This window comes from Melanotaenia boesemani, chromosome 18 (genome assembly GCF_017639745.1).
Source record: "Melanotaenia boesemani isolate fMelBoe1 chromosome 18, fMelBoe1.pri, whole genome shotgun sequence".
NCBI lineage: Eukaryota > Metazoa > Chordata > Actinopteri > Atheriniformes > Melanotaeniidae > Melanotaenia > Melanotaenia boesemani.
Window position 1 is genome coordinate 27,093,152 of NC_055699.1, and position 27,844 is coordinate 27,120,995.

Sequence of the window (27,844 nt, forward strand, 5' to 3'; positions counted from 1 at the left end):
CACGATTGAGCATAGCCTATTTACAATGTCCAAATGTGCTAAGTGGTATGGCTCTGCCCAGTTTTTTAGATGTATTATGGGCTGCTAATATTCAATCTATTCTCCATTGGCTGTGTAAGGATCTAGGTGCCGGCGCCCCCTCGTGGTGCACTATTAAAGCTAGATCATTTACCCCGTTCTCACTGTCAGCAATAATTTATGCACCTCTAGCCTTAGACACCGTGCCATACACATGAAATATTTTAGTCAAACAACACTTAGAATATGGAAGCAGGTCCCCCAGCATTATAGATGACACAGTTATTTATTGAAATCCCCAATACATGCAAATCATATGTTTCCCCCCTCCCTTCAGGACAGTGCAGTGGCAGACTGTGCACACCGCAGGACCTCTTTATGTATGGTCTCTTTGCCTCTTTTCAGCAGACACTTTTTTGATACTTACAATTGCGTGATTTCATCGGTAAACAGCTGCCCCATTTTCCAGGAAGTATTATTAGCACCCTGCACTATAATAGCCCTTTCTGGTGTACTGTCTGTTGCTTATGGTGTGAGCAATTTCCAGTATGACTTTCTGGCTTTCTGTGCGCCACTTGCTTGCTGCCGTCCCCCCATCCCACACGCTTTAGATCAGGAATACTCTATTTTATATGAGATTTGATCAAATAAAACATGCACTTAGAGGTTCAGCTGGCAAATTTAATAAGACTTTGCAACCTTTTTTGAGATACATAGAAGAGAAATTAGAGCTGCATGAGTCAGTCTAACTAGGAAAACCACCGGCTTTATTTTATTTTAGTGATAACCTGCTTAACTTAATCTGTACTGTACTTTTTTTATAACATTCTTTTTCTTTCGATGCATATATGTGTTCTTTTTTACAACATGCTTAACATATGTTGTCTGTTTACTCATCAATATTTTTTTAAGTCTTAGCGTTAGCTGCTAATGTGGGAGCACACAGTCTTAGCATTAGCCGCTAATGTGGGAGCACACAGTCTTAGCGTTAGCTGCTAATGTGTGAGCCTGTGGTCTTAGTATTAGCTGCTAATGTGGGAGCCGCGGTCTTAGCGTAAGGCGATAATGTGGGAGCCCATGGTCTTACCGTTAGCTGCTAATGTGGAAGACCATGGTCTTCGCATTAGTTACTAACATGGGAGCCTGCGGTCTTAGCATTAGCTGCTAATGTGGCCTATTTTTAATATAAGAAAACAAATAAGTGGCTGGTGATCAGAGAGGTTTATTTAGAGCTGTAGTATTGTCTAAATGAATTAAGCAGATTCAGCAGCAACTTTTACCAACATGCAGAAATGCTTCAGAACATCTATGTCCACATTTAACACCTCACCCACTGAACCTTCAGGGACAAATCAGTCAGGACTTGGGTGGGATATGTTTAGGATGAATGCTCCTGATTCCCTGACATTTAGCCTACATTTGCCACAGTTTAAGAAAATCTCTGGAACGCTTCATAACTTCAGTCCATGAGTAAAAGCCTTTATCAGTGAACATTTTCAAAGGAAAGATTTAAAAGTTTAAAGCTTAAATCTTCTTGAAAACACGTTCTTACGTCTGTGTAGAAAGTGTGTTAAGATGAGGTTACAATAAAAATTCTGGCCACTTTTTGAGGTCAGCGTTTGTAAGAGACTGCAGAGCTTTACAGAGTGGCCTCCAACAGTTTCAGATTATGCCTCACACGTTGGTTAATAACATATAACTTGTCACTTGTCACTGCAGCAGAAAACTCTCTCCTCCATAATAAGCTCCATGGAAACAGCACTGCTTTGTTCAGAAGAGATTTTTCAATAATCACCAAGCCATATGTCCAGTGTTCTCTCCACACTAACAAAGCATGGAATCACCTCTCAGCTGGTTCAGCTTCCATTTGTTTTATATGTGTCTCTCCCAGCATCACTTCCACCTTTACCTGCCTCCAGTGCATAAGAATATATTATGTTTCTGTCTCTGCGGGAACTTGATAGCAAGGCTGATGTATCAGATTAGTGGATAGAAGTCTGGATTGTTGAATGTCATATTTGCATATGCAGCACTGACTTTTTGTCTTAGGACAATGCTAGATGGCAGGTACAGAGACTTGCAGCTGAGTAAAATTGCTAATGGGGAAGATAAGTCATAATGAAATGACCAAACAAAATGCCAAAAACGCCATATTTAAACATTGTGAAAGGACATGGGAGGCAGCGGAGAGGTTATATAAGGCGAGCAGCGGTGCTTTGCATCATGATGCTTGGTTTAAATATTCAGTGATAACTACATCATTCCTGCAACCAAGAAAAAAGTTGGATTATTACCTACTGGCTATTTTACATGATTTACCTTTGAGTTAATAAACATGGAAAAGTCATTTTTAATGTCTTAAAGAGTATTTAAATATCGGATTTTATTAGAAATGATGGATAGCTTTGAGGTGTAAATAATGTCACCATGCTTTGTTATTGAGCAGGTTTATTTTCAACACATCTGCTCCAGTGACTTTGTATACACATATTCACATACTACAGCTAAAAATAAACTTCCTATTTAACCTCTGGTCCTCATAGCCAATCAGCTCCATCTTCAGTGTAACTGTCCTCATCCTGGCTTGTGTACTACGGTTGTTACCAGAGGATTCCACCAGGGGGCGCGTTAGAGAACCAGATAGAGTTGCTGGATTTGTAGGATGAAAACAAAGCTATGAACATATCGTAGTTGGACCCTAAACTAGAACACCAGGTCTGGTCTTTGAAACTCTCCATCCTCTTTACCGCTGTCTGCCCTGTGACATCTGGTCCCTACACTGCCCCCTACTGGTTACTAGAATAGTGCAGCTGTCACTGCATAGTGTTAATTTCTGAGGACGTGAAAACAACGCTTCATATAACCAATAATGTAATCATTTTAAATGTACTAAAACTAATAAAGGAATTTTACCCATTTATGATGTGAATACTTAAATGTCACATATTATACATTTTTTTTCAACAAATTCATATGGGTGTCGGAGGTCCAACAACATTGTTTTCTAAGTGTATTACCCCAAATTCAGCCTTGGTCCTTAATTTCAATCATTCCAAACTGGGCTCTAGTGAGTTCTACTGATAATGGGCTGTTTCTACATCTGAACCTTTAAATGTTCATGAGTGGTGCTTGTCCATGTCCCTCTCTGGGAGAGGATCTGGTTTTTGCTGGCACCTGCTCTGTGATTTTAGAGGGCAGGCTCAGCTAGCCAGGGTGTCGGGTCAATGGCAGTATCCACTACCTGGGGGAGTGGTTATTTCCCTTTGTAGGGTCACAAAGGGAAAGATCTCAGACTCAACTGTTTGAGCACACATTCGCTCAAAGTGGAGCAAGCAAGTATGTGTCCTCATACACAGGCTATGAGGACACATATGACTGTTAATTTTGCATAACATGGGACCTTTAACAAAAACTGCAAAAAGATATTTATAAGAGAAATTCAGTCTTATTTATATATTTTGACATAATCAGATGCAGTTATTACCTTTTTAAGGGAGTTTTATTAATGCTAGGCCCATAATCACATTTGCTCACATGGATGGATGGATGGATGGATGGATGGATGGATGGATGGATGGATGATAGATGGGGGTTGGATGGATGTATGGATGGAATTATTATCAGTATCAGTGATACTGGCCCTTTATCTACCTGATATCGGACCAATACTCCCTTCACTGTCCATCCACCATGTTGTGATGAATGATGTTTCGTCTCTCATCCATCTCCTTTCCTTTCTTTTGCATTTTCTCTTCTTCACTGCCAAAAGTAAACGTCCGGAGGAGGTGGAGTCGATATTCGTCCGTCACAGAGACAGCAGCTACAGGCTGAGAGACAACGTCCATTTCCACATGTACATCAGCACATCGCCGTGTGGAGACGGGAGGCTCAACTCACCCTACGAAATCACCAGCGACCGTAAGAAACTAAACTCTTCTCTCTGTTTTTCAACTGGAATATCAAACATGCTTTAAATGCACATGTGTTGTATTTATTCTCATCGGTATTTATTCATCTAATCTTTTATTTCTATCCGTGTAAAAGCCATTGCTCTCCTCCCTCTCTTTCCCCTTCATGTCACGTTCTTTCAGCCACCTCTCTGCTGACTGAGTCATATTTTCCTGCTTACCAACGGAAAATAAATTGTGTATTTGTTGAGACAGTATGCCCGGCAGTTTCCTGGCCTACGATTTTATAAACCTAATCTGGACTATATGCCACCCCTCCCACACATCTATCAGTATTCTGGGGCAGTGTGTGTGTGAGAGAGAGAGGGAGGAAGAGAGAGGAAGTGCTTAAGCCACAAGAAATGAGAGAAATTAGAAAAATGAAAGAAGTGACAGAAATTAGTTTGATCAGATGATTAATCCTGATAATGATCAGAAGTTGTCAAAATGGCGAACACGGAGCAGAGAGGACTTCTGGTCATGTGACTTTAAAGATAAAAACTAAACCAAATGGAGGCAATTTTTTTCATTTTCATTTGACAGGACGAAACAGACTGGTCAAACGTTTTCAGAGATGGACATTCACTCTCACATTTCAGTGGTCAGTTAAACTAAACTACTGATCAGTTAACCTAAACTAAACTACTGTTTAGTTAACTTAAATTACTGTTAAGTTAACCTAAACTACCGGTCAGTTGACCTGAACTAAACTACTGGTCAGTTAACCTAAACTAAACTACCGGTCAGTTGACCTGAACTAAACTACTGTTCAGTTAACCTAGACTAAACTACTGGTTAGTTAACTTAAACTACTGTTCGGTTAACCTAAACTAAACTACTGGTCAGTCAACTTAAACTACTGTTCAGTTAACCTAAACTAAACTACTGGTGAGTTAATCTAAACTGCTGTTCAGTTAACCTAAACTAAACTACTGGTTAGTTAATCTAAACTACTGGTCATTTAACCTAAACTAAACTACTGGTCAGTGAACCTAAACTACTGTTCAGTTAACCTAAACTAAACTACTGGTGAGTTAACCTAAACTACTGGTCAGTTAACCTAAATTTCTACACTTAATTCTTTAACAACCTCATAAACAAACAGAAGAACATTTTTAATATTTAGCTTTTTTTTTTCTTTTGGACAATAATAATGTGAAATAATGTTTTTTAACTAATAGTTCAGATAATAGTGAATAAAATGCTAAAAAATAGTTACAGTAATAGGACAATCAATACTGAACAGCTGCTTTATTAACAGACGGTTAAGATTATTTAATTCCTGTTAAAGACAATACACATTCTAAATGTGTTATTTTCTTACCGAAACATCCATTAAAACCACTTGTTACATAAACTATCAGCAGAATTTCACAAACTCTGCAGATTATAGCATGTTTAGATAACGGTTACCAGCTGGTCACATGATGAGGAACACAGAAGCTGATTTGACGCCATATTTTCAGTTCACAGCAGCAGACACCTGGTGAGGAAGCACCGGAGCCACCTGCGGACCAAGATCGAGTCCGGCGAGGGGACGGTGCCGGTGCGATGCCGGGGGCCTGTCCAGACGTGGGACGGCGTTCTGCAGGGGGAACAGCTCATCACCATGTCCTGCACTGACAAGATCACCAGGTCAGACATTATTATTATTATTTTTTATCACTGAGTATGAACTAATGCAAAGTTCAGCTTTAAATCTACTCTCATCATCCACTTCATCAGCTCCACCTATTCCAGTTCCTGTTAACAGAGATATCTAACCAGCCAATCACAGGGCAGCATGTAGCCAGGTAGACATGGTGAAGACGATTTGCTGAAGTTCAAACTGAGCGTCAGAATGAGTAAGAAACAATATTTAAGTGAAATTGAACGTGGCATGGTTGTTGGTATTTTCTTGGCCCACTTTGGGCTCTATAGTACCAACATGTCCTGGTTTAACCACCACATGCTGTCATTTCAATATGAAGCAAAACCTCTGAGGAATGTTTCCACCACCTGGTTCCATCTGTCACACCAAGGATTAAAAAGGGGGTCTGATCTGGTACTAGAAGGTGGTCCTGATGAAGAGGACGACCCGGTACTAGAGGTGGTCCTGATGAAGAGGACGACCCTTCTCTGACATCAGCAGTAAACACCCTGTGTGTGTTTATTTTTCAGTAATAAAGTATTGTGTTTTTGCTGTGTCAATCTGCATTTCAATGCTATGCCTTAGCAGCCAACTTTATTTACACACTCTTGCACTAACAACGGAACAGCACGGTACCTACTTGGTTACTATGCGCCACCTAGTGGTTGCCAGTTCACCACATAAATGCCAATATATAACATAAAGTCTCCAATTGGCTGTGTTATTTACTGCTGTGTAAGTCTCTGATTGGGTGTTGGAGTTACGACTTCGTGGACTGAGCTGATGCTCCTTTAAAGACAGAATAACATCAACCTACAGATTTCTGTCAATCTCAGAAAAGAAGGTAAACTGATGGAAAGGTTAACTTTGTTTAAATAAAGTATTTTAAAATCTGCTTTATGAGTCAGATTGAGGCTGATATTTACTTTATGCATGTGTGTGTGTTTCCACGAGCAACACCATGCATCAAGTCTAGTGGTCCAGGAAGTGATTATTGATTACTTTAATGTGACTTGACTTAGTAAACTCATTGTAATGACTGAATTTAGTGGTTGCTTTGTACAGGGTTAACCAGCTATGGTTTATTGCTTTACTTCAGATTGTTTTAACAGACACGTGTCTGCATGACATGATGAGGTTAGTGGGTGTCTTTAATGAAGCACATTGTCTTGCTTCCGTATCCTTGATTTTTCCATAGTCCAGGATTAGAGTGAAACAGACTGGATGCTTTTTGAAGATGGATGGAGGTGACTAACTAGTAGTTTCCACAATGGAAGCGGTGTGTGTGTCCACATGTTGGCAGGCCGTTGGAAGACAGATGGCGAAGTTAAATCAGGGCAGCTTTTTTCCTCCGCCTCCATTTTCACAGTCTTTCTGTGTGAAGAGGCATCAGTTTGTCCAAAATCAGGCTTGTTTACATCCACACATCCAAATATCCAGAATGATCCTCACCGACTGGCTCTCACCACACACTTTGAGATGATGACTGTTTACTGTGTATGAAGAAGTAAATATGTTTCACATGTTCACTGTTTTAAACCTGAAAACTAAAAAAAAAATTAAAAAATGAAAAAATCTTTTTCCTTTTTTTTTTATCTAACCCAGCCTGTAGCAGCTGGAGCTTTTAATCCCAGCATAAACCAGTCTGTAGCAGCTGGAGCTTTTAATCCCAGTATAAACCAGTCTGTAGCAGCTGGAGCTTTTAATCCCAGTAAAAACCAGTCTGTAGCAGTTGAAGCTTTTAATCCCAGTATAAACCAGTCTGTTGCAGCTGGAGCTTTTAATCCCAGTATAAACCAGTCTGTAGCAGCTGGAGCTTTTAATCCCAGTATAAACCAGTCTGTAGCAGCTGGAGCTTTTAATCCCAGTATAAACCAGTCTGTAGCAGCTGGAGCTTTTAATCCCAGTATAAACCAGTCTGTAGCACCTGAAGCTTTTAATTCCAGTATAAACCAGTTTGTTGCAGCTGAAGCTTTTAATCCCAGTCAGCTTGCAGGCACGATCCAGACATTAATCCACAGCTATCCTGTGATTAATCAGATCAATCACTTAACAGTCCATCAGAATTTAGTGACCACGGTTCATTATTAGTATTGAACTCTGGTTTCTTAAAACTCATCTTTAATACTCAGGTGACATAAGAGGCTGTATCATCAGAGTTAACTCTAGCACGCTAATATCACATTAACAATTCTAATGTCTATTAGATGTCTAAGTATTTATTATAGTTTAAACAGTGCTGGACCAGCTGAACGGTGGACGTTAACGTTGCTGTGTTGTATTCCAAATGGAATGCTAAGCAGCAGAAATATGCGGCCTCCAACCTCCACTGCACATTTTCTGAATGATCTGAGATCATTTTATAATCTAGTCTTAGTGTTTCTGCCAGCACTCTGGCAGAAACACTGCAGGAGCTGAGAACATGAATTTAGCTTGGTAAGCATCACAGTGGGCCAACTGGGCCATACCAGACCACAGCTGAGCCGCCTGGCTTCAGCCCAGAGAAGCAGAGGAAGCTTCTCCTGCTAGCTGCTGCTGATTTCACCAATCTGATTCTGTTGGCCCGGTCTGGAGATGCTGTGATTAAATCTGCCCGGGTCACCAACAGAGGTGAAAGCAATTACTTCACAAAAAAAGAGAGTGACAGGAAGGGAGAGGGGACACTCTTCGTCCTGCAGGAGAAAAGCAGCTGTTTCTATCTCTGTAAGAGATCAGTGGGCATTGTTAAAGTGAGAGGGTCAATGAGGGCCAGTTTATCAAGGACAGGAGAGGAGGCTGGACTGAGAGGCCATGGAGTCGTGTCTCATCCCAGAGCCCTGAGGCCAGAGAGTCTCAACCCAGAGCCCCCGGGACCACGGAGTAGAGTCTCATCCTGGAGCCGGGAGGGCATGGAGTAGAGTTTCATCCCGGAACCGGAGGCCAGGAAGTCTCATCCTGGAGCCTCGAGGCCAGAGAGTCTCAACCCAGAGCCCCGGGACCACGAAGTAGAGTGTCATCCCGGAGCCAAGCGGGCACGGAGTAGAGTCTCATGCTGGAGCTGAGAGGCCACGGAGTCAAGTCTCATCCCGGAGCCAAGAGACCAGGGAGTCTCATCCCAGAGCACCGAGAGGCCACAGAGTCTTAACCCAGAGCCCCAGGGCCACAGAGTAGAGTCTCATCCCAGAGCCCCAAGGCCACGGAGTAGAGTCTCATCCCAGAGCCCCGAGGCCACGGAGTCTCATCCCAGAGCCCATAGGCCACGGAGTAGAGTCTCATCCCGTAGCTGAGAGGCCACGGAGTAGAGTCTCATCCCATAGCTGAGAGGCCACGGAGTAGAGTCTCATCCCGGAGGTGAGAGGCCACAGAGTAGAGTCTCATCCCAGAGCCCCGAGGCCACGGAGTCTTATCCCAGAGCCCATAGGCCACGGATTAGAGTCTCATCCCGTAGCTGAGAGGCCACGGAGTAGAGTCTCATCCCATAGCTGAGAGGCCACGGAGTAGAGTCTCATCCCAGATCTGAGAGACCAGGGAGTCCCATCCCAGAGCCCCGAGGCCACGGAGTAGAGTCTCATCCTGGAGCCGAGAGGCCACGGAGCAGAGTATCATCTCAGAGACAAGTGGCCACAAAATTGAGTCTCATCCCAGAGCGGAGAGGGCATAGAGTAGAAACTCACCACAGAGCCAGGAGGCCATGGAGCCATGTCTCAACCCAGCCCTAGAGCCACAGAGTAGAGTCTTATCCTGGAGCCGAGAGCCCAGGAAGTCTCATCCCAGAGCCCCGAGGCCATGGAGTAGAGTCTCATCCCAGAGCCGAGAGGCCAGGGAGTCTCATTCCAGAGCCCTGGGGCCATGGAGTAGAGTATCATCCCAAAGACAAGAGGCCACAAAATCGAGTCTCATCCCGGAGCCAAGAGGCCATGGAGTAGAGTCTCATCCCTGAGTGGAGAGGGCACAGAGTAGAAACTCACCACAGAGCCAAGAGGCCATGGAGTCATGTCTCAACCCAGCCCTAGAGCCACAGAGTAGAGTCTCATCCTGGAGCCGAGAGGACAGGAAGTCTCATCCCAGAGCCCCGAGGCCATGGAGTAGAGTCTCATCCCAGAGCCGACAGGCCAGGGAGTTTCATTCCAGAGCCGAGAGGCCAGGGATTTTCATTCCAGAGACCTGGGGCCATGGAGTAGAGTCTCATCCCAGAGCCGAGAGGCCACGGAGCAGAGAATCATCCCAAAGACAAGAGGCCACAAAATCGAGTCTCATCCCGGAGCCGAGAGGCCATGGAGTCATGTCTCAACCCAGCCCTAGAGCCACAGAGTATAGTCTCATCCTGGAGCCGAGAGGCCAGGAAGTCTCATCCCAGAGCGGAGAGGCAAAGAGTAGAAACTTACCACAGAGCCAAGAAGCCATGGAGTCATGTCTCAACCCAGCCCTAGAGCCACGGAGTAGAGTCTCATCCCGGAGCTGAGAGGCCACGGAGCAGAGTCTCATCCCGGAGGTGAGAGGCCAGGGAGTCACATCCCAGAGCCGAGAGGCCAGGGAGTCTCATCCCAGAGCCCCGAGGCCACGGAGTAGAGTCTCATCCCGGTTTTCCTTAACTGGTTGAGTTCCTATTTAAAGGGCTGGAGTTGTTTAGTTCTGATCGGCAGCTATGAATCTGAGCGAGTGACCATGACTTGTGGAGTCCTCCAAGTGTCAGTCCTTGGACCTCATCTGGTCAACTTACTCCCTTTGGGTCAAATATTACAGAACTATAGCATTAATTATCAAAGTTATGCAGATGATACACAACTTTATGTGTCTTTGTCACCAGACGACTGCAGCCCAATAGACTTACTGTGTCAGTGTCTGGAGCAAATAAACACCTGGATGAGGGAGAATTTTCTACAATTAAATGAAGACAGAAGTGAGATTATTCTGTTTGGTAGCAAAGAGAAGAGGGTCATCATTGGTAAACACCTGGAGACTCAGGCTCTTAAAATCACCGACCAAGTTCGTAACCTTGGAGTGTTGATAGACTCAGACTCAGACTTTCAGAAGCCACATCAAAGCTGTTACTAAGAAGCTTTTTACCAGCTCAGAAACATCAACAGAATTAAAAGTTTAGTCTCCCAGAAAGACCAAGAGAAACTCATCCATGCATTCATCTCCACTAGGCTGGATTACTGTAATGGTCTTTTAACAGGACTTCCAAAAAAGAGCATTAAACATCTGCAGCTCATCCAAAACGCTGCTACTAGAGTTTTAACCAGGACTAAGGACTGAACACATCGCACAAGTTTTTAAATCTTTACACCGGTTTCCAGTCAGTCACAGAATAGATTTTAAAACCCTTCTGATTGTTTACAAATCCCAGAACGGTTTAGGCCCAGAATACATCTGTGATATGTTCAGAGAATGTAAACCTAGCAGAGCTCTTAGATCCAAAGACTCTGGTCAACTAGTCCAAACCAGAGTCCAGACCAAACATGGAGAAGCAGCATTTAGCTGTTATGCTGCAAACAAGTGGAACAAACTGCCAGTGGAGATTAAACTTTCACCAAATGTAGACATTTTTAAATCCAGGTTAAAAACATTTCTTTTCTCATGCGCCTATGCATGAAATCATCACGGTAACTTTTTAATTAATCTTGCTTTTAATCATTTTAATGTAATTTATGATTTTATTGATTCTTGCTATTTGTTGTTTCCTTTAACTATTTCTTAATATCTGTAATGCCTTTGTTTTATGTAAAACACTTTGAATTGTACTGTACATGAAATGTGCTGTACAAATAAACTGCCTTGCCTTGCCGAAAGTGCTCTGTAAATAAATTAGATTAGACTCGAGTCTCATCCAGGATCATCCCAGGACTCTCTGCTCATCCTCCATCAGACTTTTTATTCCCCTAACTTCCTGAACTTTATTATACTCACTTAATCTTTGTCTACAGGAAATATTAGGACCTTCAGTCTTATCATAAACATCTCTGATAACAGTTATCGCAACTTTAACCATCATCATCTCTTTTTCCAGTGAAGCTTCTTCACTAATATTTGATTTGAGGCTGACAGCTGGATTTAACGGTGTTCATATAACGATGATGATCTCAGTTTTATGCAGATGAGCACATTACTTTAATGGTGGGTGTTTAGTGGAGAAGTGAGGAAGGATGGCTGGATGCAGAGAGAGGAGGAAGAGCTTCCTCTCCTCTCCTTACAGACAGATGGCTGTCTTTTCTTGCATGAGATTAAAAGATGCTTCTGATTCGCAGTGTCGCTTTTGGACCAAATGAATATTTCAGCCCAAACTATTTGAGTTTAGTTGGAAAGCTGAGGTTTCTCCTCCTCTGTGTTTAACAGCCAATGACGGATCTGCTGACAGATTGCAGGTAAAGTGATGGCGGCTTCTCCTACAAACACGCTCGTGTTAATTGACTTGGGAAGCAAAAGAAGCTGTAATGAGTGATTATTAAGCCGGCAAAGGTAGAGGGAAAACAGAAAACACAAGCAGCCGTCGTAATTACATCACTGATAAAAAGACATTTATTAACAAAAGAACTAATAATGTGAGATTAACAGAATCATGTGAAGGTCCTAGTTCATATTGGTCCAATCCACCAGAGAGGAACAACATGATTCCTCTCACTCAATGGAGACAGCAAAGAAAATAAACACGCTAATTAGCATTTTCAGCCTCTAAGTAGCATAACTGGTTAAATGGAGGCGGGGTTTCAGCAGTAGGTTTCACATGACCAGCTGACTCCAGGTATAGATTCTTCTGTCACTTGTGGATCTCCTGGAAACAATCCGGATGTGATGGGTCCTCAAAGTTACCCTGAGGTCCGGTTCTGGGTCCTGGTGGGTACATCACTTCTCCTACTGTACCCGTTTATCTGACAGCATTATCAACATGGTCTCATCTCTGACAGCCCTCCCTCCTCTCTTCATCCTTTAGGTGGAACATCCTGGGCTTGCAGGGGGCATTGCTGAGCCACTTCATGGAGCCCATTTACCTGCACAGCATGACTGTGGGCAGCCTACGCCACCCGGGCCATCTGGGCCGAGTCTTGAACCAGCGCCAGGAACGTCTGGGTCCGCTGCCTGGAGCGTACCGACGGAACCAGCCCCTGCTAAGCGGTACGTCAGCAGAACCTCCAAATCCAAACACTTCACGTCCAGATTGTCCTATTCTCATAAAACAGTAGAATCTACGGACTTCCTATGTAGACGCCGGTTCTACTTTATGCAGATGCCGGCCTACTGTACGCAGATGCTGATTCTACCGTACACAGACGCCACGCCACGTTTTTACTGAATGTTTTCCAGGTGTTATCTGGACTTTTTCGGTTTTCGGTTTAAGTGTTTATTTATTTATTTATTTATATAAAATTATGGAATTTATGTATTCTTGCTGGATTTGACCGCAGGTGACAGAAAAAAATGAGAATAATAAAGAGAAATAAAAAGGAAAGTAGAAAAAAGGGAGAGGAGACAAAGATCCAGTAGGTAGAAGCAACGACCTTCAATCCAACCTAACACCAGACAACCAGCTGCTACACCTGTACAGGAACACACCAGAGAATTTCCTACAGCATTTAGAGGTAAACTAAGCTGACAATCATCAGGGATTCCTAAAAAAATAACCAAGACAACTACATGTATCACAACAACAACCAAAGTACCAGAAACACACAAAAACCTGAACCGAAGCATCTCTTAGTGTATAAACCCACTGGACAACTCAGTGACTGTGTCAGCATGCAGAGTTTGAAGAATGAAGAATGATCCTGCAAATGTGACCACGCCTCCACGGAGGCTAGAGGCAGACTAGTGAGAGCCAGAGACCCAGGCCATCAGCAGTAATCCCGGAGCACGAACCCAAGCCACCGTGAAGACCACCCTGGACCCACCCAGAGGGTGGCAGAAGAAAGCCAGAGCCCCCCACGGTCACCACCGGTGTAGGCCAGCACCCACCCCAATGTTCCAGCCGCACACCCTGGGAACCAGGGCCCCATCAATCACTCTCCCATCCTTCTACACCCTCCCCCTTTCCTTCCCTCCCAACCACCCTATCCTCCCCCCACCCTCCCTCCTCCACCCACCCATTACCACTATCTATCCACCCCGGAACCGCCTCCTTGGTGCTGTACCCACAAACTCTCACTTTCACACACCCATATCAAACTTAACCCTCGCACCATACCCCTTGGGAGACATCCCCATTGACCAGAGGATAGTGAGCCCCAAATCAAGTCCATCCTCCCCCCCGTGTTTACTAAATGTTTTCTGAGTGTTTTCTGGATGTTTCCTTAGTGTTTTGTAGTTGTTTTTGGAATTTCTTTTGTTTTTTTAGCATTTTTTTCTGGGCGTTTTCTGAGGTTTTACTGAATCTTTTCTGGATGTTTTCTGTTGTTTTTTTATGTCTTATGTTTTCTGAGTGTGAGATCTTTGTAGCTGCACTATAAGTAGCAGCAGCCTATTGAAGGGTAGAAGGTTAAAGAGGAGAGGGAGATGGACAGACAGTGGAGATGGCCCTACACCAAATCAATGTAATCACAGCTTTTATCAGACAGCCATTCAATCTGAAGGGAGATCTGGGCAGAGAGGGGGGACGAGGGGAGATGAAGCTTTGCTTTCATTCAGATGTCTGCACGTTTCTCCCCCCACTGCCTCACCACCTCCACAGTCCTTTCGTTGGTCCTGATGAGCTTCATGACCATTGTTACGCCAGGTTATTTTAAAGCAAACCCCCTTCCCAGAGAAGCTTCCTGGGACCTCAGCGTAGATAAAAATCAGGCATGAAACAGTGTTGGTGGTGCCGTGTGTGGTGGCTCAGATAACCTCAGCACAGAACAACAACCACAACGATGCTGTCCCGCATCCGATCTAGAATCTAGTCCTCCGAGCCAGAAATCTGTCATGATCAAACGTGCTCTAATAAGAAATGTAGAAGAACCATGGCAACAACCAGAAAACACAACACCCAGCATAGAAGAAGATCTACAAGACAAGGGAATGATGGTGGTCTTGGGACTATTGTTAACAGAAAAATCCAGAACTGAAAAAATAACAGACTGGAGACGGCGTGAACACGGACTTAATATCCTTCCTGGTTTCCCAGTCAGCTCTCTCTCTGATTGGTTACGTTCCGTTCCACGTCACAATCCGCACAGTCACAACTCAGGAGTCATCGGCTTTCCACACACATGAAAACTTTTGGTCGTAAATATTAAACATGTTCAATACTTCCGACTGTCGGCCACGACCCGTTTCAGAGCCGATTATTGGGACGAATTCGCTCTTAACACACCTCAGACCACAAGATCATTTTATAGGAAAATCTTATAAGGGCGTTAATCGAGCGCTTGCTGTGGTTGGTTGTGAAGGGGGAACAGCCTGATAATTTTTATGTGTGTACCAGGCCTGAAACTGAGAATCTCCTGAGAGGAACAAATTCAGTCTGAAGGTTAAAGTTGTGATGAAGATCTGAAGATATTTGATTAAATAAGGAGTTAGGATGTAGATTTAGCTCAGATGATTGTATTTGTTTTTGATTTTCTTTTTTTTTTTCTTTTTTTTATCTATATTTAACTTATATTAAGTAGGGCTGCAACAATTAGTCGACGTTGTCGACAATAGTTGACAATAAAAAATAGTCAACAACGAATTCACCCATCGACTATGGTCGGCAAAAAAAAAAAAAACTACAGAGTAAGACATCGTCTTCTTACCTATCTCTGCTGAGAGTTGCACACGTGCACTAAAGTCCGTCGGGGGAAAATATGGCGACCGACCAGGGAACAAAACGGTCTGAAATAACTCCACGTTAAACTTATAAAATAAATTAAATACATGTGAGATTTGTAAAGCGGCCCTTAAAAGTACGTCTGCAATGCTCGAACATTTAAAGAGGAGGAATGTCGAACTTACATAACCTCATGCAAGATTTCAAAGCTGAAAGTGAAATAAGAGCTATTAAATAATTTTGAGATACATAATTCGATTGGTCGACTAGTCGTTTTAATAGTCAATGACTAATCGACCATCTGAATAGTCATTCGTTGCAGTCCTAATATTAAGTATTCCAAAATGTTGGACAGACAAATTTATTCTAGTGATTTTACAACCTCAGTTGTATAAAAATTGTGACTCTGTAAAATGTAAATAAATGCAGAATCTCATCAACTCATAATTTATTCCCAGTAGAAGATAAACAACATCTCAGATGATGAAACTGAGTCATTTTACCATGTGATGGAAAATATATGTCAGGCAGAACCAGAGGGATGACGGACACAAGTGCAGGTGAAGTTATACGGACTTTAATAAAGCTTCTCGTACAAAAGATGACCAGTGCAGGTCATTTGAGAGTCAAGCTTATACTACAATCAGTCTGAGCAGGGAGTAGCAGGATGACCAGGTGCATCAACTGAGGGTGAGGATGGGACACAGGTGTAGTCCATGATTGATGAGTAATGTAGTGCTGAAACCGGTGATCAGTGGACTGGGGATGTGGAGCACACCTGAGGGGGAGGAGCAGGCATGACAGGATGAGCTGATAAGAAATTCTGATGGCAGCAACACGTCTGATAAAAGTTGGAACAGGAGCAACAAAAGGCTGGAAAAGTACAAATCAGAAACACCTGGAGGAGCATTTGACAACTAATCAGGTTAATTAGCAACAGGTCAGTAACATGACTGGGTATAAAAAGAACATTTCAGAGAGGAAGAGTCTCTCAGACGGAAGGATGGACAGAAGTTCACCAATCTGAGACAAACTGGGATGAACAATTTCGGGAAAATGTTCCTCAGATTTTGAAGATCCACCATCTACAGCGGGGCTACTCAATTCGGTCCTACGAGGGCCGCAATCCAGCAGGTTTTCCATGTATTCCTGTACCAACACACCTGAGTCAAATTAATGAGTTATCGTGTAGAACCTGATTGGCTGTTAGAGCCACCTAATTTGACTCAGGTGTGTTGGTGCAGGGATACATGGAAAACCTGCTGGACTGCGGCCCTCGTAGGACCGAATTGAGTAGCCCTGATCTACAGTATAGAATATCATCAGAAGATTCAGAGAATCAGGAGGGTGATCCATACGTGATGTAGCGTAGAACTCAAAGCTGCAGGTCTGAAGATTAAATCATCTCTAAAGGAACTGAATTAATCTCAGATCAAAATTTAACCAAGTGAGTTTGAACCAACGACCTTTGTCCTTATGTTGCTGCTTCCCCTCCTCCTCTTCTTCCATATGTAAATTGACATGATGAAGGAGTGACAGCCTCAGAAATTAAGCTGGATGTGCGTTCAGCTATGTATTCTAGAAACGCTGTAATTCAGCCTCTTTCATGTCTGCCAAGCTCTTCCCAGAAGAGCTATTGATCAGGTCTTCATTGAAGGAAAAATCTAATTGGCTATTACAGAAACACAAGAGTCAAAACCGTTGGAAGGGAAGAAATGAGCCATGAAAGAAGTGAGAGGAAAGGGAAAAGGCAGGATGGATAGGAAGGTCTTTTGTTCAAAGATGTGTGGCACAACAGAGGAGAGATGGGTAATAAGAGGCTTGGAGATGGTTCCTGTGGCAGGTGATTCATCAGCAACAGAAGCTGAGAGGTGAGCCAGGTGGATGAAAGAATGGAGGTGGAAATGATCTGCAGGCAGCTGCTGTAGATCAGGTCTGGAGGAGACCACCTTCACCTCTTCTCCAGCCTTCTCTTCCTCTCTCTCTGGAGCTTCTGGTAAACAGACTCGGCTCGACTCAGTTTCCTGCATCACTGCAGAACTTAAGGCTGCTGTTTGCCTGATGGGGAGAGCTGAGGGTGGAGGAGGGCAAACCGAGCAGCAAAGTGGAGCATTGACAGGAAAAGCAGACGCATCAGAATTTCAGTCATAGCTGAATTTTCCTGAATGAAAAACCAGCTGTGGAACATAACCTGGACTGTTACAGAAGTTAAACTGTCTCCATGTTTTCCTCCATCAGGACTGAGCAGTGCTGAGTATCAGCAGCCAGGGAAGGCTACCTGTGTCAGCATTAACTGGACACTGGGCGACGCCCAGCTGGAGGTGGTCAACACCGCAACAGGACGGAGGCGGGACTCAGGGACGCCGTCACGCCTCTGTAAACACGCCCTGTTTACCCGCTGGACCAGACTGCACCGCAAGGTGAGGACACATCTGGAAGAAGGCGTCAAACTCTCCATTTTATAAAATTTACATTTAATAGAATTTCTCGCTTTCCCTAAATTTACAAGATTTTAAATGTATTTTTCTGGCTTGATTTTTAACCACCATGATGAGTCAGAGCTATCTGTAGTATCTGATATTTATACATAGAGCTGTTCCTGCTTAGTTCTTATTGCTCAGTCACACAGGAAGTGATGGTTTTTTGCACCAATCAGATGGTTCCAGTGTGTCACGCTCCGGCTTTAGGAATGGATCAGTAAGACTGAGACACAAATGTAAGGGTCTTAAAAAAGTAGGATGGCTCAGGTTTTCTGGCACCCGTCCCAGTTTTACCTGTGGAAACACAAAAAAATGTGACCTATCCTGTTCTGACCCGTTTCTTGACTGACCCATACCCACCGATACCAAGCCATTCCATACTAACCCATACCAAGCCATCCCATACTAACCCATACCAAGCCATACCAAGCCATCCCATACCAACCCATACCAAGCCATCCCATACTAACCCAAACCAACCCATACCAACCCATACTAACCCATACCAACCTATACCAAGCAATCCTATATCAACTCATACTAACCCATACCAAGCCATCCCATACTAACCCATACCAAGCCATCCCATACCAACCTATACTAACCCATACCAAGCCATACCAAGCCATACCAAGCAATCCCATACTAACTCATACCAAGCCATCCCATACTAACCCATACCAACCCATACCAAGCCATCCCATTCAAACCCATACCAACCCATACCAACCCATCCCATACTAAGCCATACCAAGCCATACTAAGCCATCCCATACTAACCCAAACCAACTCATACCAACCCATACCAAGCCATCCCATACCAACCCATACTAACCCATACCAAGCCATACCAACCCATACCAAGCAATCCTATACCAACTCATACTAACCCATCCCAAGCAATCCCATACTAAGCCATACTAAGCCATCCCATACTAACCCATACCAACCCATACCAAGCCATCCTATACCAACCCATACCAAGCCATCCCATACTAACCTATACCAAGCTATCTCAAGCCATACCAACCTATCCCATACCCACCCATACTAAGCCTTACCGTATCAACCTATACCAACCCATGCTGGTGGTCGCATGTGAGCTATTCTGCTCAGCACTAGGGCTGCATGATAAATCATTTAAAAATCGCAATCTCGATTCACATATACAAGTGATCTCATTTCTGCACACAGCGATTCTACAGCAGGTTATATCAGGAGCTGCATCACAAACAAATGCTCCTAATTTCCTCCCGGGTTTTTTCAGATGTCCCCAAACGCAGCACTGCCGTTGCCTTCTCCCTCGACCAATAATAAAGCGCTGTTACAACTCGTGATTCAGTGGAGGAAGCCCGCCTGCTGTCGAGTGTTTGGAAAGAAAAGTGAGCGAGAGTTAAAGCGGAGGAAAGTCTGCAGTAAGTAGGTATAAACACATAGCGATGAAGAGTCAATACCCAATACCCAAGTGGTAGTGGTGAGAGTCACTCCCTCACCCGAACCGTACTCGTAACCAAAAAAATGTTTCGGCAGCATTGTGGACGTATTTTGAATTTAATCCAGATGATGACAAACAGTGTGAGTTGCATAGTAAAGTGTGTTTTGCCCTGGTTGCAGCACCGCGAGGCAACACCACAAATCTCTACAGTCACATTAAATGTCACCACAAAGTACCGCATGATGAAGCAAGAAATAATGAACAGATGTCAATAACAGGACTGAACCTTGTACAATGCATGTGTATATATATATATATATATATATATATAGATAGATAGATAGACAGATAGACAGATAGCATTTGATTTTTCAAATGAGGAAAGTCTGTAGAGAATGTTTTCAGTTGAAATTGCTCTGGAAAAAAAAGTGCATAAAGAGCCTTAAGAAATAAATACAACAGATCTGAAAAGACTTTTTTGTTTTTTTTATTTAATTATTAATGTTGTTTTATAGGCAAGAACTAATAGGCTCTGTTAGTTCCAGGTTCAATTTGTGCAATAAGGTCATTTTAAAAAGGTTTTTAATAAACATTGAACCAGTCTGAACCTCAACTTGTTAGGTTTTTCTTTTTGGCCCACTTTATGTTTGACTTTGACACCCCTGCTCCACCTGAAAGACCATTTAATGTTTGTTTGTTTTTTGTTTTTGTTTTTTTCAGTGCAAAAAAAACATTTTGTGAAAAAATTGTGCCAGAGAATCGTGATCTCAATTCTGAGCAAAAAAATCGTGATTCACATTTTTTTCTGACTCGTGCAGCCCACATGATTTCCGGTGGTATTGCTTGGTCTTCTGCATCAAGCCACAAATAGCTAAGCTTCCTAAAAACGATGATGGAGCTGATTGGCTACGAGGACCAGGGGTTAAACAGGAAGCTTTTTCTCAGACAGTAAATAATTTTTGTTTTGCTTTTTATTCAGTCTTTACTTCATGTGGGTGAAAACATGGCTGAAAGCTTCTCATTTTTAAAGAAAAGTTGAGAAAAAATTAGATTTTTATTTATTTATTTTAGATGAAAGCAACATCAGGGTAGAATGATGCTGAACAATAAAAACAGCTCAGAAGCTAGTTGCCCCTCCCCCACGGCCATGCTTGAACAGTTGCACTAATCTGCTAAAGAAACTTCTGCTCTCTCCTCCGACCCCCATCAACCCCCATCTCCCCATCACTGCCCCCCCACCCCCACCCCCCCACCGAAAGAGCAACTGCTTGTGAAATTTAAATGGGAGATTACACAGCTGTTAAAGTCCCCCCCCCCCCAAAAAACATTTGTGCCGGCTCATTCGTTTTGTTTTGCTCTTCTCTTCCTTCATCCCTCCTTCTTTGTTTCTTTTTTTCTCCTCTGGAATATTTTCGTCCCATTTTCCATGTTTTCCGTCTGCAGTTGGGGGTCCACGCGCCCGGATCAGCCGACCATCAGCTTATGTACTGTGAGGCCAAGATGGCAGCGCGTCCTTACCAGACGGTGAAGCAGCAGTGGTTCAGATCTCTCCAGGAAACGGGCCTCGGTACCTGGGTCCGAAAACCCCCAGAGCAAGACCAGTTCCTACTGCTCATCTGAGTCCGAGTCCAAGTCTGAGTCTGAACTTTATTTTTTTAGAATAATATGACACATTTTCCACCTTCAGACCCATCAAAACCATTTGGGTCTACTTCATTCATGTGGGTACAAGGGGACCAGAGGAAGGTCACCTGGGACAAAAACTATGTATTTTCTTTAAACATGTGATCACACTGACACCCCCCCCATCTTCATCTGACATCAGAGAGAGTGTGTGTGGGGGGGTAACCTTGAGCTGAATGAAAGGCAGCCACTATCTTGTCATCAGCTATTTTCCGTCCCGAAGGCATGCGATGAGGAGAACCACGGACAGGGGGGCGGGGGCTGGGGTGGGGGGGTCTTCATCCAATTACAGTCCTGTCAGGGTGACGGAGGAAGAGGAGGAGTGAGGAAGAGTAGGACAGACAGCAGATTCAGAGTTTCACCTCTTTTATTTCTGTCTTTGTCCCCATCCCTCAGATCTCCCTTTAACTCCACACCTCCTCTTCCTCCTCATCCATCCATCCTATGACTGATTTCTGGTCCTGGTCCTAAGTCTGGTCCTGGTTCTGATCCAGGCTCTGGTCCTGGTTCTGGGTTCTTTTTTTGTTGTTACGGGTTCTGGGTTTTAGGTTCTGTTTTTGGGTTCAGAACTCTGGTCCATGTTCTTGTCCAGGTTCTGGATGGTGATCAGAAACAGTTAAAAGTTAAAGGTAGCTTCAATGAAAAACTTAATCTGGACCAGAATCTGAACCACATTTAATGTCTGAGTGGACCACAACCCAGTCAGGGGTCAGCATGTTGACCAGAAACCAGATGGGATTGAAGACGTTCATCTTCGCCATCATGTTTATTTTTAGTGATTAAAAACACGTCTGAAGGGCAAAATTCTAGCAGACTGTAAATATGTAAAATGAAAACATACAAAAGATGATGAAGATGTCCAGTTATGATGATGAAGATGTGCTGCTACGGCTGTAAAATGCACTTCAGATAAATAAACAGTGAATGTTTGTACCTGTAAATGTCAATAAAAACATGAAATCTTCTCATTTTATTTCAGTATCTTCATTTAATGTCAAATTAATACTGAAAAATGTGTTAATATGTGGCTGGAATGTGTGTTTTACAGGGACCCTGTTATGCTATTTGGACTTTTCTACATTCAGTTTCGATGGTGCTGGAAACACCATGGGGGGTTTAGGGTACACCCACCTTCACTGCTCAGTGTAAGGTGGGAGACACCGTGGTGGACACCACAAAGTTTTCAACATCAACGTGTCACACAAGAAATGCTTCTTCAGCTGTGACAGAAAGCTGCATTTGTTCAAGTTCCTTAAGGAAACAACAGCTAGACAGCAATGGATGAAGTTTGTTTGTGGGAGCCAGCCATAGAGTTGCACCAACATTTGTATTTGTGACCAGCACTTCACCGAACACTGCTGGATAAATAAAGGCTGGTACAACGAGGGATTTGCTACCAGGCTTTAGCTGAAAGGAGGGTCTGTTCTTAAAAATAAGGACCACGTGTCTGATCCTGAGCCACAAGCTGTAAGTTAATTCAAATAAGTTGTCTGCTTTGTTTTGACAGTTAGTGTGTGAGCAACGGTCAAACTAAAGGAATAAACCCACACTTACTTTACCTGATCACTACCAGCAGGTAACACACATGTAATGATGACCAGGAAGTTAGTGCTCAACACTGTAGATTGAAATGCTACAAAGGTAGCAACCAGGCTAAAAACCCCCAGCTGATTAGTCATGTGGAACAATAGATGTACATGGAGTGGCCAGAAATACAGCTAACTATATTGTAACAGTGCATGAAAGTGTTAGCAAATAGCATCTTTAGCTTATCTATTGCTTGACAGCAGACATTTTCCACCTCTGTTGGTATTGTGGTACATTTGCCACATGTACACAGGGGCATGTATAAATATATAAGGCGAGTGTAGGATGGCAAAGTTATATCGGACTTTAGCTGGTAAGCAGAGTATTTACCAAACAAATACAACCTGCTGCATTCCTTGCTGCAGGTTGCTGAGTTGCTGCAGGTTGCTGAGTTGCTAAGGGTTGCTGAGTCGCTGTGGGTGGTTGAGTTGCTGCAGGTTGCACTGGGTTGTTGAGTCGCTGCCGGTTGCTGAGTCGCTGCAGGTAGCTGAGTCGCTGTAGGTTGCAGGAAGTTGCTGAGTCGCTGCAGGTAGCTGAGTTGCTGTAGGTTGCAGTGGGTTGCTGAGTCGCTGCAGGTAGCTGAGTTGCTGCAGGTTGCACTGGGTTGTTGAGTCGCTGCTGGTTGCTGAGTCGCTGCAGGTAGCTGAGTCGCTGTAGGTTGCAGGAAGTTGCTGAGTCGCTGCAGGTAGCTGAGTCGCTGCAGGTAGCTGAGTTGCTGCAGGTTGCACTGGGTTGTTGAGTCGCTGCCGGTTGCTGAGTCGCTGCAGGTAGCTGAGTCGCTGCAGGTAGCTGAGTCGCTGTAGGTTGCAGGAAGTTGCTGAGTCGCTGCAGGTAGCTGAGTCGCTGCAGGTAGCTGAGTCGCTGTAGGTTGCAGGAAGTTGCTGAGTCGCTGCAGGTAGCTGAGTTGCTGTAGGTTGCAGTGGGTTGCTGAGTCACTGTGGGTTGCTGAGTTGCTGCAGATTGCAGAGTCACTGTGGGTTGCAGAGTTGCTGCAGATTGCAGAGTTGCTGCGGGTTGCTGAGTTGCTGTGGGTGGTTGAGTTGCTGTAGGTTGCAGTGGGTTGTTGAGTCACTGCAGGTAGCTGAGTCGCTGTAGGTTGCAGGAAGTTGCTGAGTTACTGCGGGTTGCTGAGTTGCTGCATGTTGTTGAGTTGCTGTAGGTTGCAGCGGGTTGCTAAGTTGCTATGGGTTGCTGAGTCGCTGCAGATTGTTGAGTCACTGCAGGTTGCTGAGTTGCTGCGGGTTGCTAAACTGTTCACTTTATTTTTCGGGGTCTAATTCTTAGGGCTTATGGAGGAAGAGTCAAACATCCTGCAAACCACAAATCTGTCACGGGGATTATCATGTGAAACACTAATGTTTATGTGTTCCAGATGTAGTTCTGGAACCGATGACCTGGAACCTCTCTTTGCTTTCAATCTTTGGGGTTTTTCTAAACACTGAGGCCCAACTGATTTGTCAGCATAGCCCACATGTTCACAATTTCCAATATCGTTCGTTGTTTTGCTGATTAAACACCGATTTATTCTTAATTTATCATAAAACAATAAGTGCTGTTAAGTGTCAGAGTTGTGCAGAATGGTGTCCTTGCGGCGTTTGTCCACTAGATGGAGCTCTAACTTCATTCAAACCCACAGTCACCCTCCTTTCTTTTCAACAGGGGTTAGCTAGCTACAGCCAGGTTACATTACAGCAGTGGGCTGAGTGGAGCTTGTTGACAGGTAAGTTTATAATAATGCTGTAAAATTAATGACTCAGCATGTCTCCAGTTTCAGTTGAACTCTGTTTGCCATGTGTAATGATGAGTGACGCGTGCTTCGTGGTGTCGGTCAGCTTTTTAATTGCGCTGCATTGCTAAAGTTGTGCTAAATTATCTTAAGGTGCTCCCCGTCTATGTTAGTTATAACATAGCTGTGGTTATTCCAACCTAGAAATAAGAAACCCAGAAATAACGTGTACAAAATATCTGAAAGTACGGAACAAGCGTTCATTACTCCTCCAGCTGCAAGTTGAGGCGTATTTTAGGAGGAGAGATGTGAATGCAGAGGGGAGGAGGTTTATTCACTTCAGCACCAAAAACATAACATTATTAATATTACAGTCGGTCTTCAGGCACCGTCATGATGTCATGTCTCCCTTAGTTTTACTTTGTCAGAAAATACTATTGTGACAGGCTGTAACAGTGACTCACTATGTGTTACAATTAGTGCCAGACCATTTTTACCATTATAAAATACAACTCTGTCAAAGATGACATCTTTTGGACATTTAAGAAAAGAATATCTGGTTTTTATTTTGGTTCATATATGATATATTTCATGGCAAAGAAAATATTGGAGTAAAGAAAATGTAATTTAACATTACAGGGCATCAGAAGAGTGCATATATAATGTTTTGCCAGCTTCACTCATGTTGGTTATAAGACATACACCCATGGCCTAAATCTAAAGATAAAATCAGTACAACTGATAGCTACATTCATGTACGCGCCATCGGTAGAATACCCCACACTTAATGTTTTGGTTGATTTCCTCTCATATTTATCTGTTTACAACTTTTTAGACAAGTTTTCTACCTGTACTTTAACCTACTTCTAATTTCCATCAGCAAGAAGTAAAAAACAAGATGTATTTAATATGTGGCCATTGCGCGTGTTAATGTGGCCTGTGTTAACGTGCTAAAGTGTTAATGTTTGGCCAATTTGTGTCTCATTTGTTAACGTGTGGCCGTTGTGTGTGTTAACATCTGGCCGGTGTGTGTCTTAACGTGTGGCTGGTGCATGTCTTAATGTGTTAACGTGTGGACATTGCTTGTATTAATGTGTCGCTGGTACATGTGTTAATACAATAACGTGTGTTTAAGTGTGGTCGACGTGTGTTAATGTGTGGACTGTGAGCTGAGCCTCCCCGGGGAAATTTTTTTATTTCTGTCAGACTACTGGCAGGTGTCACACAGAGCTGCCACCAATTTGCCTGGAGGATGGATGAGGTGAGGAGGAAGAGGAAGGGGAAGAGGAGGGTGGACAGGTCAGGGGTTCAAAGTGCCCCTGAGACGCGGCACCGATCCTCCTGTAGATCTCCTTCCATCCTTCCCTCACTCCTGAATAAGACCCAGACATCATTGAACTCCTCTACTTGGAGCAGGACTTCATTCCCGACCCGGAGAAAACACTCCACCCTTTAAAAATATCTGAATTATCAGGTCTATCAAATTAACAACAATGCAAAGAGATTAATCTGTAGAATCAATGTGTTATTTTATTTATTTTATTCTTTTATATATAAACACATAAAGTTATTACTCTTGTCATATTAAAAGTCACAATCTGGCATCATCTTTGGAAGAGAGTATTTATTTTCTTTAGAACAAATGCTCTGTTATTAATCTCCTCTGCAGTCCCGGTCGAAGGTAACGGCGAAGCCTAAACAAACCTCACAGTGACACAAAATATGTACAAAAATAAACACCTGAAATTCCAGTGTTTGGCCCTTCATCATGTTTTTACATTGAACTGACGCACTTTTAAAGTGCATTTAAGACATTAAACATAATATCTCTAAAAGCTCCAGCTGTTCTTGGCACATTCGGTTATAAAAGTTGCAGCCTCCCATTTCTCTCTCTTCTGCAGCATTTTTTCACCGTTATAAAATTACCATATACTGAATTGCTCGATTACCGTTACAAACACAACCAGGCAATCACTGTTGTACACCAGCATAAACCCCTAGAAAAGAGTGGCACTTGGCGTTCTTCCCTGGTGTGGACAGCGGTATAAGCCTGTGTCTGGACAAAGTAACATCCATCCATCCAGTGAAACAGAGTAACTTTGCTACATCTACCGGTGTTGTACCATAAAGTGATCGTCTGTCAGAAACTGATTAGATCATAGATATATATAATAAATATATATATAATGATACGTTTATTGTTATCATTAGGCTATATTACTATCACGTTTCCAAAGCACGTTGCAAACCAACGCAAAAACTGGTATCGGATAGTCTACATGGTTTCATGTACATCCTCTATTTCCACACTTGACAGTGCAGATTAATCTGTGCAAACCTATCCATTTTTTCTTGTAAACATAGGTGATCGGTACAAAACTTGCACAGGCATTTAGCTGTTTTTGGATCTCGGCGTCTCTTGCTGGGGGCGCATTCTCCCGAAGTCCACTACAATTTCCTTCGTCTTCTCCACGTTCTGGGAGAGATTGTTGTGTTCACACCACAAGGCCAGGCAGTTCACCTTGCTCCTGTAGTCTGTCTCATCCTCGGTGCTAATGAGACCCACCACAGTCGTGTCATCTACAAACTTGGAGGTTGGAGATGTGCAAGGGTGCAGTCGTGGGTCAGCAGAGTGAAGAGGAGGGGGCTCAGCACCCATCCTTGAGAGCCCCCGTGTTCAGTGTGGTGATGCTGGATGTGTTTCTGCAGACCCAAACTACCTGTGGTCTCCCAGTCAGGAAGTCCAGCAGCCTGTTGCACAGTGAGGTGTTAATTCCCAGTTGGTCCATTTCAGAATAAGCTGTTGGAGGATGATTGTGTTGAATGCCGAACTATGAAGGGCATTCTGACGTAAGAACGTGATCAGGACCAGAAGCTTTGCGAGCATTGATCCTGCTGAGTGTCCTCCTCACACTGTCCAGGGACAGCGTCAACACCTGTTTGCCAGGAGGGGGTGGAGACTTATGTGCAGGTGTACTGTTGTGTGCCTCAAAACAAGTGAAGTCATTTAGCTCGCTTAGCAGAGAGGTGGAGGTGGCACCCTGTTTAAACACACTCCAGTCTGTGGTGGTATAACAGTCCTTAAGTACCTCCAGGGACCCTTCTGGCCACACATGTACCTCTTTGAGAACTGGTTTGGTGACTTTAACCAGTGTATGTTGGCATTAGCATGACAGTTATGTGGTCAGAGGTGCCGAGGTGTGGGAGGGGACGGGCCTCGTAAGCTCCTCTCTGGGTGGCGTAAACTTGGTCTAGTGTGATGTTTCCACGTGTTGGAAAGTCTATGTGTTTGTGTAGTTTTGGAAACACACTTTTTAGGTCTGTGGTTGAAATCCCCAGCCAAGATGAGAAAGGCACCAGGGTGGGCTATCTGCTGCTCACTGATGTGTTGAAAACAGTTTATTCAGTGCTTTCCTCCTGTTGTACTGTAAGAGCAGTATAGCTGGCACCTCTGTAGAAGGTGTACATGATGAGAGCCGGGGCTCTAGCTTTCCTCAGTTTGCGGAGGAAGCAGACGTGATTGGCATGGTCCGTGACGTTGTCATTGAGCCAAGTTTCTGTGAACACATAAACACAGCACTCTCTCACAGCTTTCTGAGCCTTAGGCTTGTCAGCTTGTTGGGCCTGTATGTAAATAG

At 43.6% G+C, this 27,844-nt stretch overlaps 1 protein-coding gene across 1 annotated transcript in view; it reads left to right on the forward strand.

Moving 5' to 3' along the window:
* The window catches only part of adarb2 (adenosine deaminase RNA specific B2 (inactive)), a 248,811-nt gene extending 227,671 nt beyond the window's left edge, over nt 1-21,140 (forward strand). Inside the window, exons 6-10 of the mRNA XM_041968539.1 lie at nt 3,788-3,936; nt 5,432-5,600; nt 12,506-12,687; nt 17,534-17,715; nt 20,654-21,140. Of these exons, the coding sequence (XP_041824473.1) occupies nt 3,788-3,936; nt 5,432-5,600; nt 12,506-12,687; nt 17,534-17,715; nt 20,654-20,830 (859 nt within the window). The 3' untranslated portion in view covers nt 20,831-21,140. The remainder of the gene's footprint in view (nt 1-3,787; nt 3,937-5,431; nt 5,601-12,505; nt 12,688-17,533; nt 17,716-20,653) is intronic.
* The last annotated feature ends 6,704 nt before the right edge of the window (nt 21,141-27,844 follow it).